The sequence below is a fragment of the Atractosteus spatula genome, chromosome 1 (assembly GCF_055471065.1).
Source record: "Atractosteus spatula isolate fAtrSpa1 chromosome 1, fAtrSpa1.hap1, whole genome shotgun sequence".
Classification (NCBI taxonomy): domain Eukaryota; kingdom Metazoa; phylum Chordata; class Actinopteri; order Semionotiformes; family Lepisosteidae; genus Atractosteus; species Atractosteus spatula.
The window spans coordinates 28,589,710-28,602,439 of NC_142706.1; the positions used below are offsets into that span (position 1 = coordinate 28,589,710).

The following is a 12,730-nucleotide window of genomic DNA, read 5'->3' on the forward strand; positions in this document are numbered from 1 at the left end:
ATATTACTGTATGTAAACTGTACTGTATATGGCTGGTCTTGGTAGTTTAAAGAAAAATACACACCAGTCTTCCATTTCTCCCTAAACATTTTAAGCATCAAAGTTTTATGAAATGGTCCCCAAATATGCGATTGCTGTATAGAATGAATTTTAATTTAAAAAAATGATTTAACACGAAAATTGAGCTGTTTACGTTCCTCCGCCTGAGAATATAGTCACTCACTGCTACGCAACGCAGAAACACAGCCACAAGTAAATAGCAAAGAGAGGACATTAGCTAGCCAATATGATAAAGAAATAAATGATTTTTTTGTTTATTTCTTTTGCACATTTATTTGAACATTACCATCTATTGTACAAGCACTTGGAAACTGTCCAATCCCTAGTTCATCAGGCATTTTCTTTTACACTCTGAGCATGCTCCCACTGGTGCCGGGCTGTGTCTTCTAGGATATAATGCTGGCGATTTGTTGTTAAAATTGGGTTTCCAATAATGCAGCAGCAAACTCTTGTTTTTATGTCCACTATAACAGACAGTCCCCTTGCTTTTAACCGAGCGTTTCATAATTTCCTAAAATGAAAATGATTTAAACTATGCAACAGATTTCTGGGATGTACCTATACCAGAGATTATGGCACAGCTTCAGAATGGTGATTGGGTGACACCGTCACCCCTCTGATTGGGGAAAAAAGACCTGCTGATCTGTTCTACATACCAGGAGGACAACAGAAGATTATTTTTCTATTCAAAACATGTATTTTAAATGTTTAATTAAGAAGTAAAAACCTTACAGCGTACACAGATTTCTAAGATGATCAGGAGGAAGAAAAATCACCCGTGTTTCGCACATAAAAAGTGGTTATTTACTATTGAACCTGTTTCTGTTTCGCCTGGCAATCTACCTGAATGCCCAACTACAGTATCTGAGAAGAACCACAATTGAACTAGTGTTGATAATATGAGAGAGAGAGTTACCCCCATTTTGATTTAAATCGCAAACGCGTGTTTAATTAAATGTCTTTTTTGATTCACAATCAGACAAATGCAACGTAAATCGTTATCTTTATTATTTTAAACTGTATTACAGCATTGTACACATTCTTAAAAGCAAAGAGAGAAAACGCAAGCCTTCTTCAGGTGTGAGGGTCTTCTGCTCAAAATGAAATGCTAAAATGTAATGTAGGCTCTGAACGGGTTCAGTTATGATTTGGGCTTGATTGAGGTCGCTGCCTTTCATCTAAAATCCTGCTTGAATCCTTCCAAACTAAAAAATTAGACACAAGAAGAGAAGAGGCTCTGGTGAAATTTCTCTTTTTTTTATTTCTCTTTTTTTTCTTGGAAAAATATCTTACCCGCTGCAATCCGGGCACAGAAGGGTTAAAAAAAGTCAGACAGGCAGGGGGAGGGTGAGTTGTGAAACTGTCACCTGGATAAAGAGGTATCCAGGTAACAGTGAAACTGGCGTACAGTCTAGGGAGATCTCCCGTTTTCCATGTAAATAGTTCCCTGGTTCCGCACCCCTTGGTGTTACTCTCTCTCTTTTCTCTCTCTCTCGCTCTCTGTCTCTCTCTATCTCTGGCTCGCGCTCTGGCTCGCTCGCACTCTTGGCAGGCTTGTCTTGTGTCTCTCCCTCGTCTGGGCACGGGAGTGCTTATGGAAGGTGTTGACGGAAACACCTGATCATCAGCTCAAAAGATTTCAGTGCGTTGTGTATATTCTAATCGCAGTGGGGGCAGGGTGTGTGGGAACAGGTTTGGTTGAAATTGCATTGGAGATCTATGTTCTTCACACCTGAAACATTTTCTCTGAAAGCGTTTTCTTCCCAGTTTAGCCGATCTTGTTACAGCATGTTACTGTTTACTGTTACTGACCATATTAATTTTAAGTGCTTAATGCCATTTTTTTGACCACGCACAAATATTCTTATGTCTATATCTTCGCAAGAGAATCAGTGCGAATTGTAATACTAATTAAATGACCGCAGGCACATTCCACCCCCTCTACCTTCTCAGAGTAGAATAGGCTAACCTTCTAATTAAAGACAGTCCACTCTCCCCCATAGACAGGAAAAGTGTCAGCAGGCAGGGCAGGTAATATGGTCAGTAACAGTAAACAGTAACATGCTCAGAAGGAGCACATAAAAACATTTCCGAAATAACCACATGAAAGACTTTGATGGTTAAAATGTTTAGGGAGAAATGAAATACTGGTGTTTATTTTTTCTTTAAACTACCAAGACCAGCAATATACAGTACAGTTTACATAATATGTTTATGTTAAGACTGACAGCAGGAACATTCCTATTCTTAACTCAGCAGCTTATTAAAAACAGGGTGTTCAAACCGTTTTTTACACAGAAGAGTGACACAGCGTCGCGTTGTGAATCTGTTTTTCCGTGTTTACAAAGAAAGTGGAATACAGTACTACCTGCTATATAGATACATATTTTTTTATATTTAGATCCTTAAATTAATATCATTATTAATTTCTTTAGATACGTGATTCCATACTATATTCCCTATTATAAAACGGATTATTCCAGTCCTGAAATCTGATTGCCTGACACACATTCGAAGAAGTCCTAAATTTTCTAATATATGCACACCCCGGAATATTGACTTCACTGTGTGATGAAGAAATTTTAAAGACTACTTCTTAGCATAGATAAAAAAGCTTGGATTCTCATGTATCTGATACACATATCTTTTTTTGTTGTCTTTGTTGTGCTCTTGAGGATCCTTGTGATATTTTGAGCTCTTGTTGAATGATAAAAGTGTCGCAGTTTAAATCATTTTCGTTGTTAGAAATTATGAAACGCTCTGTAAAAAGCAAGGGAGTTTTTATGTCTGTTATAGTAAAAGAAAATGCCCGACGAACTAGGGATTGGACAGTTTTTCAGTGCTTGTACAATCGATGGAAATGTTCAAATAAATGTGCTAAAGAAATAAACAAAAAAACGTCATTTATTCCTTTATCATATTGGCCTTGTAAGTTAGATCAACGAAGTGCTGTGGTGTTATGTCTTTTCGTTTAAAATGACGATTACAAAGAATGTGGACCAGCATAATACTTTGAGTTTACAGCTTGTCCAAGGTCATTAATTATTAATACTATTAGTAATATCTTCGGTAAAGGCTTTGATGCATTAAATATTTCTGCATAATTAAAATATTTATGATAAAGGTAGGTTGTGTACTTTTGCCCAACTGAGCAATCTTGCTTTCATAAAATATAGCAACTTTTTAATGACTGATGATTAACATGCTGTAATACACAGTTGAAATTTAAAAGCTCAAATTCTGTACATGAGAGGTTAAGCTTTATTGGCTCCTCCTGGCGGTTTTACAAGGTGATTCCGGATACTTTCCGGTATGACGACAAATGACGCGTTAGACCGCGTCATACCGTGTTTTGATGCGACACGCCCACCGCGTTGTACCTTGGTGTATGGCTGCATCTGTATTATAACATATTAAATGTTAAGTTGTATTAATAATAAAATAAAATTCAAAAATTAATTAATTCATTAATTCAAAACACTTTATTCAGTGGGGCAATTCAACAGACACCTCAAGCCTCAAAACAAAATCGTATATATTGTAATTAGAATTGAGAATAACAAAGCGGTGTTAAAAATACCACTGAAACTATAATGTGTCTGGTCATTATTTACAGCATTAATTTAATAATAATAATTTCAAGCTTCTTGTATCTTTTTCAGAGTCTTATTAAAATGCCTATTTATGAGACACGATGTTTCAGATGTCAATAACTTTAACGACAAATGACACAGACCCTGCAACCTACAGGTTTAAAGATCACGATTTGTGAAAAATTTCACAGCTTTTATTTAAACACTATCTAGTACCTGATTGCATTTTTAGAAACCTTTGTTTGAATAAAGCGGATCCCAGGTGCAAGTGACTTCATAACACGAGTAGGCATTATGCTATATTTTGAATGCATCAGTTGGAAGCCTTCCGAAATCTCTTTTAAAAATGTAACATAATATTGTGTAGCCCGATGGGCTACCAATTCTTTTAATTTTAAAGAAAATCAAAAATAGGAAACAATAACACATATGCCTCAAATAGACAAGGTTTTAAAACCCATAAAAACAGGTTTAGTTAGAAACACAAAAGCCACGAAAAACAGGTGATTTTCTCTGTGATCAGCTTAGAATCTTTGTGTAAGCTGTAAATTTTTAAAAACTTTTTAATTAACATTTTAAACACTTTAATTTTGTAAATGCAACATGCATTTCGTACAGATACAGTACAATCACATTCTCCTCTCTTCCCGTGGTGTGAAATGAAATAGCAGGTGGCTGAGAAAATAGCACACCACCCACTGAGCTCAGTCAGAGAAGAGGCGGCGCCATAAGGAGACCGTTCTGCAGCAGTGTTTATGGCACTGAGCATTTCTGCCTTTAAAACTTAAAAATGGAATGTAAATCATTTCTTTTAAATTGAAATATTTTAATCATCATTAAACATAGCTTTCTCACCAGTTAACGTTATATTTGAAACCATCTTTAAACAAAGCAGAGGCTTATTGTACTTTCTAATGACATTACACGTGGAAAGATAAAACATTTTAATAGTTTTTTAAATATATTTTAGAAATGTTTAATCTACACAAATATCACAGACTAGTTTCGATTGTATTTCTGAATGCTATGGCACAGTTCAATATTTTATATACAGATATAGCCATTCAAAACGAGCGGGGTACGCTGTGGTACAACGCGGTGGGTGTGTTGCATCATAACCCGTCAATTTAGCATCATACTGCACTTTACTGCATGCAAATTAGATTATGTTAATAGTATCCAGAATCACCTTGTAAAAGCGCCAGGTGGAGCTAATAAAGCTTAACCTCTCATGTACAGCATTTGAGCTGTCACCAGAAAACACCCAGTTTCGTTGCTGAGGGACAATCTTTATTCAATTAAGAATTTAAGTTATTTACTAAGTTATATACTAAGTTATATACTCTTTAGACTTTTAAATTTAAACTGTGTATAACAGCATGCTAATCATTATACATTAAAAAGTTGGTATATTTTATGAAAGTAATATTGCTCAGTTGGACAAAAGTACACAGCCTACCACCTTTATCATAAATATTTTAATTATGCAGAAATATTTTATGCATCAAAATAATCTTTACCGAAGATATCATTGATAGTATTAATAATGAATGACCTTGGACAAGCTGTAAACTCAAAGTATTACCCTGGTCCACATTCTTTGTAACCGTCTTTGTAAACTAAAAGACTTTATTTTTTCATTGACAAAAAGTAACACCACAGCATTTCGTTGATCCGATCACATATTCATTTCCAATCATACTGTACAAAGTAAGTTTTGAGAATCTCCGATTCACCATGCCTTTTACATGCTTTTAAACGATATTAATTTATAATATCAGAATCACTAGTATTCCATTTCTCCCTAAACATTTTAAGCATCAAAGTCTTACATGTGGTTATTTCTGAAATGTTTTTACGTGCTCCTTCGGACCATATTACTGTATGTTTATATACTTTGTGAGAAAAGTGATAGTTTTAAGCTTTTCTGCGAATACGCTCGTTATCAGAGTAAACAAAAGCATACTTTTAGAATTTGATTAATAGGGAATATAATATGGCTGACTGACTTATAACCCTGAGGTAGGGTGTTCAAATCCAGCTATAGCCATAAGTTTTCTTTTAACAAATAAACATTTCTTTGAAAAACTAAAATAGCAAATATTATGGACACTCTATTGACATTTTTATATTTCTTAATATCACATGTTCGTACTGTATGTACACAGCTGTACCGCAGGGTGTAGGGCGCAAACCCACGTGACCCCGAAAGCCCTACATTAATGTAGTGCGTCGCCTGGTGCTGCGGCCAAAGAGCGCCCGGTGAGGGGCAGGATGGGAGTGGTAGTGGTAAGGGCGGGGATTAGGAAAGCCACTGACCCACTGCTCCCTGCCTCCCTCTCTCCCTCTCTCCTGACTGGCTGGCTGGTTGTGCCGAAGAGAAATACAGCACCGTTTTTCACTCCACAAAGTCTGAGTCTCCCCTCTTTAACTCTTTGGTTTGCAGAGAAAATTCACCAGAGCCACACAACATAGTCCAATAGTACTCTTCTTGTGTCTAATTTTTAGTTTAGCAGGATTTAAGCTACAGAATCTGAATATATGTATCGTTTTTAAATACTTTAGATACGCGATTCCATATTATATTCCCTATTAATCAAATTAATAGCCTTTCAAAGGCTTGAGCCGTCTGTTAAATTGCCCCACTGGATAAAGTATTTTACCCCTTTCTATTTTAAGGAATAATAGGCGAGCCAACCAGTAAAAGACAGTCCCCCTTCCCCCCACAGACAGACTGACAAATGTTTTATGAGAAAAAGAGATTCACAGCCAAAACATTGCATTTTCTCTCTTCTCTTTTCAGCATGGAATAAACCTATTACTTTGCAGACTTTGCAGCATGGAATAAACTACTTCCTTTGCAGACTACACTACTTCTTAGTTAAACATTTGAAACACTTTAATTTTTTTAACTTAGCACGCATTCCGTACAGAAATAAAATCATGTTTTCTACAGCTGTTAAGCACATTAGCAGGTTACTGACAAAATAGTGCACCGTCCACCACTGCCCAGTGATATACCTGGTGCAGTTTTTACAAAAATACTTTTATTTTAATTCATCGAATCCCAGGTGTGAGTTCATAAAGCCTGAATTACATACTATGCTTATGTCTGCGAAACACCTGATCATCTACTCTAAAGATTTCAGTCCTTTGTGTATATTCTAATCGCAGCAGGGGCAGGGGACAGCTTAAGGCTGAAATTGAATTGGTGATCTGTATTCTTCACACCTGAAACACTGTTTTCTCCGAAAGCGTTTACTTGCCTGTTTAGCTGATTTTTTACTGCCTACGCATGCTTACACAGCTCCCTGGGCAAATTATCATACTTGACCGAGAAAGCTTAAGAGAACTTAACATTTTTATTATTAACAAACTATAAAATTGAAGTTTACATTGGTGTTATTAATTTTTCACTTAAGTGTATGGAAGAGTGTCAGGTGTCAATGAGAGCAGACCCCCCTCAGGCTGGGCAAACGATTTTGTTTTAATTAAGGCAAATGAAAATTAAGGATGTTAAAATGCTAGAGGTGTAAAAAATACAAAAATGCACATGAGCAAAAAGTTTTAGAAACGGAGCAGGTGAAAGGATTTGTAAATATATTTTGTTAAAGCAAGTCAGCAACACATAAAATACATTTTTCCAAGAAATTTTAGCCTTCGTCACTAATGAAACCACTTAATAAAGACATAAACTTAGAAATCTAAAGACTTTTTTATTCAATGTTGGTAGCAGGATGAACTGTCTGGTTGATTAACAGGTGTTACGTCCCAGTGTGTGGTCTGTGTGTGTTTTGTTATGTTCCACACTGCTGACCCTTGATTGTTCTCCCTCCCCCATTGGCTCACCATTACACCACTGTTTCAGTATGATGTCATCATCAATTAGCTCTCAGCCAATCAGAACACATTTTATTCACTATATAACATGAAGGCTTTCAGGAGGAAAAGGCTTTTTGTTTGACTTCGGTCCTACTTGGTTTTGGTTATTGCTTCGGCTTCGTTGGTTTGTTTTGTTTTGTGTGTGTGTATTTTCGTATAGCTTCGGCTTTGATGTTTTGTTGGGTTTCTGTTAGTTACTTTGTACTTTTGTTTGTTTGTGTGTTTATCCTTGTTTTGCCATTACCTTGCCCTAACGTGTTATATGTTCAACTTTTTTTGTGTTCTTTGTACCCTGTACCTATTGATTACTCTCGTTTTCCCTTATTTGTATTCCTGGTTCACTTGTGTTTTTGTGTGAACTTTTGTGTATAAGGTTAGTTTAGGTTGTTGGGTACACTTTACACACTTAGTTGATTTTGTGTTAGTATGGGTGAGTGCCATTTGTGTTGTATGGTTTTGGGTAGTCAGCCCAGGTTAGCTAGGGTGTTGAAGACGCCGAAGACCGTGTGTTTCGGATTTTCTTTTGTAGTCAGATTAGCTTTCCCTCACTGTCCTAGCCAGCTCCATTTTGTTTATTTTCTTTTCTTTGGCACCTCTCTAGTTCCTTACCCTTGTTATCACACTTCCTAGTCCCTCACCAAAACCCACCTGCTTCCAAAAGAATTATCCTAAATGTTACACCCCTTTACCCCTAGACACTTGGGGTCGTAACAACAGGGAATATGGAATTGCGTATCTAAAGAGCATGCTTGCCAGTGCAGTGACGTCACTGCCTTTCCCTCTGAATAGCTAGTCAAATAATAGGCAGTGAAAACATTTGTCTGTCTGTCCATGGTGGGAATGAGGACTGTCTTTCATTGGAAGGTCTGCCTATTCTACTCTGAGAATGTAGTGGGGAGGAAAAGTGCCCGTGGTCTTTTCACTGATAAAGTTGTGTTAACAAAAACTACAGTATGCTTAAGAGTTGTTAAAACGGTTCTATTTATTTTTCGGCACAGCCAGCCGGCCCGAACCACACAGACACCAGCTAGCCTGCTAGAGTACCACAATTCACACTCAACCACATCACAGATCACAGATCACAGATCAGTCCCGGAGTGTGAGATATTGCTGTTTGACCTGTTTGATCTTTGATCTGAGCTGTAATAGAGAGCTTATCTCTATTAATATAACTATCGAGTGGTATTAAATGCAACTTTTTTGTATAGATGACACTTTTCTAAAATTTATTTTAAAAATAAAAACGATTACAATCTAATCTTTCCACGTTTGATCCCATGAGGAAGTACAATACACTCCTGCTTTGTTTAACGATGGCATGAAAATTAAATCTAAGTAGTGAGAAAGCTATGCTCAACGTTAATTAAGGGACTTAGAAGACAAAGATAATAATTTACATTGCATTGTCAGATTGTGAATCAATAAAGGCATTTAATTAAACACACGTTTGCGATTTTAATCAAAATGGGGGTAATGGGGTTAGACTATTAGACATGCAATACACTTCCTTGTGATCATCTTAGAATCTTTGAGTAAGCTGCAATTTTTTTTTACTGTCTTCCCGTGGTGTAAAACTAATTAGCAGGTGATTGAGATAACAAAGCATCACCCAGTGTAAAACCCAGTGTAAAAAGAGGTGATACGTGTCTCCTCCATAACTCTTCAGTTTACAGAGAAATTCTGCCAGATCCTTACAACATTGTCCAATAATATTCTTCTTGTATCTAATTTTTAGTTTAGCAGGATTTGTGCGATAAGCACATTGTTTAATGAGGATGACATTACCCACGTCTATATCACTGTACAATACTTGAGTTGAAGTGTCTGTTAATAAAACAGAGGGCCTTGAAATACATATACTGTAACTACTTCAGGTGGGTAGCTGCATCAGCCTGCGTCGACTGCAAAGGAACAAGTAATAGGTTTATTCCGTGCTGAAAAGAGAAGAGAGAAAACAGTGTTTTGCCTGTGAAGCCTTCAGGTGTGAGGGTCTTCAGCTCAAAATGAAACACTTGGAGTTTGTTATGTAGGGCACTCTGAACTAGTTAAACTTTGATGCAGGAAAATTTATTTCTCAGAAGCTATACTGATTCTCTCTGATGCAGTGATCTGCTGGTCAGGTGACTGAGGGCTTGCCAGCGCGGTGACATCACTGCCTTTCATATGAATAGGACGGACCAGACAGCATATGAATACAATTATATCATTCTTTATTTCTTTAGATAGGCCCTTATATTATAAATGCCCTTAGGCTGGGCAACTTAACTTAGACATTGCATGACTTTAAATGCTATAAAAACAGGTTTCGATAGTTAATAACCACTTTTTATGTGTGAAAAGTGGGTGATCTTTCTTCCTCGTGATCAGCTTAGAATGTTTGTGTATGCTGTTAGTTTTTTTCTTCTTAATTAAACGTTTAAAATACATTTATTTCATAAAGACAAAACACGTTTCAAACAGAAAAAATCATATTCTGTTCTCTTCCTGGTATGCAGAACAGATCAGCAGGTCTTTTTTTCCCAATTGCTTTTTTCCCCTTTATTTATCATATTGGCTAGCTAATGTCCTCTTTGCTAGCTAATGGTACTTGTGGCTGTCGTAGTAACGAGGGACTATATTCTCAGGCGGAGGAACGTAAACATCTTAATTTTCATGTTAAATATTTTTTTTTATTAAAATTCATTCTATACAGCACTTGCATATTTGGGGACCGTTTTATAAAAGCAATAAGGCACTTGAGGCCTGTGCTATATTGTGGATATAGTCACAGTTAAAACACTTTTTAACTGTGACTATATCCATGATATAGCACGGCCTCTCGTGACTTATTGCTTAAATAATTGAATTCTGAAAAGTATGAGTTTCTTTTACTGTGATAACGAACGCAAGTATTCATGGAAAATGGTAATCACTTAACTTTGAATGTTTTGTGATATTTAGAAAGGCCAACAAATTCAATATAGTGTTGATAATATTTATTGTCAGTAATAATATCAGTAGCAGTTTGAAATTATTTGTTGTTATTAATAAATTACTTAGCTTTGAACATGTTGTGATATTTAGAAATATAAAAAATGTCAATAGAGTGTCCATAATATTTACTATTTGAGTTTTTCAAAGAAATGTTTATTTGTTAAAAGAAAACTCATGGCAATAGCTGGACATAAAGCATAAAGTTTGTATGTTCTCCCTGTGTTTGTGTTGGTTTCCTCTGGGGATTTTTATTAACCACAGAGAGTCAGAACCTCGGTTTTACATTTCATCTGAAAGACGGCACCTTTTTACAGTATAGGCTTTCTTTACCACTGCTGTTTCCATGTTTTCTTTTGTAAGTAAATTATTTTATTTGTAAAGTAAATTCTTTATTTGTCTTATTCTCCTATAATATGTTTGGACATACTTGTGAAACAGAAAAGTTCCTGAAGATCTTATTGTTTGTCGTCTGCACATTATTAATTAATAAACAACTAGGGTTTATAAACACATTAAAAGTGAGGTCTCCTTACTGTATTCATCTGAAAAGGCACCCTTAATGGAGATTATTTATTTGACTAAGTCCTAAGCATAGAAAATAGTTCAAAATCAATATAAAGCCTATTTGATTAAGAGCTCCGCTAGAATTAAAAAGTGAAAGAGCAGGAGACACTGCAATAGATGATATCATGATTCTGAACTCCCTTTTTTGTACCTACAGTTAAAATCTGTCCAAGGGAAAACCAGAAAATAATCAAGGTGTCTACTTTTGTAGACAATACTTGTTATTCTGTGCATGTACATTCACTGTAGTCTTATCTTTCTGTTTGCTCCATGTAGTTGCTTCTCATTGCATATGGAGGATTTAATAATTCAGTTTGATTGTTGTTTTTCTATTGGGGAAAATTCCATCATTTCATTGCTTGTGTTTCACTACTGACAGTAGTCTTCTTCAGTTCAATCTTTTCTCACTGGAGAAAGGAAAGATTTGAACTAATTGAACAAATGTTTTTGAAAGAAATTATGCTGGCTCTAAAACATGAAGTGAAAGACTGCTTGGAATATGTTTTAAAGAAACATTGATATGTTTAAATGCAAATCTGTATTTCTTTTGAAATTAAAATAACTGCATTTTCTAAATGTTCTTCTGTTTAAATACTGTACAAGTTTTACATTGGTTTTACACATATTTTAGTTTTTTAAAATTTGCATATATTCCTTGTATTTTATTTTTGACATTGACTTTAATTAACTGACCTTTCAATGGGCTGTATGAAGGTAAATGTACTGGACTTTATACAGGTAATTGTACTGGATGCCAACTTGCCATTCCTTGTGTAGACTGTATGTGTAGAGCTCAAGAGATGGCATTTGTTCTGATGAAATTCAGTGCTTTAAAATTAAATGGTATGTGTTTTTATATGGTAAAAGTCTTTGTTTTATCTCATTTGGGATTTTAAGTCTGGACTTGGAATCACTGTCATTGAATTGAGTGCTGCTAATGTGAAAGATATAGAGCGTAAATGCTTTGAGATAAGTACACCTTTCAGAAATTTTTGGTAAGTACATCTGTGTGCATTCTTCAGTCTGCACTGTAATTATGCTCTTTTACAAAATGGATTATTAGAGCACAGTGGGTTTGTTTCTCCACAGGTGCACTTCATTCGCTGAGAAGGCTCGCAGAAGGTCACAGAAACTGTGTACACTTCTAAGATAGAATTTTGATTTGATATCTGATAAGCAGTGAGCGATTGTTTTCCTGGCAGCTCACAATACTTTAATTTTCACTTGTTCCTGAATTATTGTAATTGTGAAGATTCAGTTTTAAATTTTCAAGCCAAAGGCTGAAAATTCTAGTTTGATATTGGCATTAAGAACATATCTATAGAAAGAAAACTTTGTCAAAGACATCCTTGTACTTTGGATAACTATTTTATCATAGAAGTAAAGAAATTGTCTATTGGCACATTTGAACTTATGCTTTGCGTCTAATGTTATTAAGAGTCCTCCAAGAGTCCATCCTTTAAACAGCAGTTTCCTTTGAGAGTAAATGTCTTCAATTGAATCTACTCTGATTTTATCTAAGGTATTTTTAGCTTCACATTCTCCAATGCAACCACTTGTCCATAAAGAGGACGTTACCATATCTATTCATCTTTATTTTTGAAAGAAAAAATGTCACCTACATATTCTGTAATATAATAATGTTTAATCCAGTACTG

The 12,730-nt window shown here is 35.6% G+C and overlaps 1 protein-coding gene across 1 annotated transcript in view; it reads left to right on the forward strand.

Annotated features, from left to right (window-relative positions):
• Positions 1-12,730, forward strand: part of arap2 (ArfGAP with RhoGAP domain, ankyrin repeat and PH domain 2) — a 247,624-nt gene that overhangs the window by 39,522 nt on the left and 195,372 nt on the right. Inside the window, 1 exon segment of the mRNA XM_088920360.1 lies at positions 11,940-12,067. Coding sequence (XP_088776486.1) covers positions 11,940-12,067 — 128 coding nt within the window.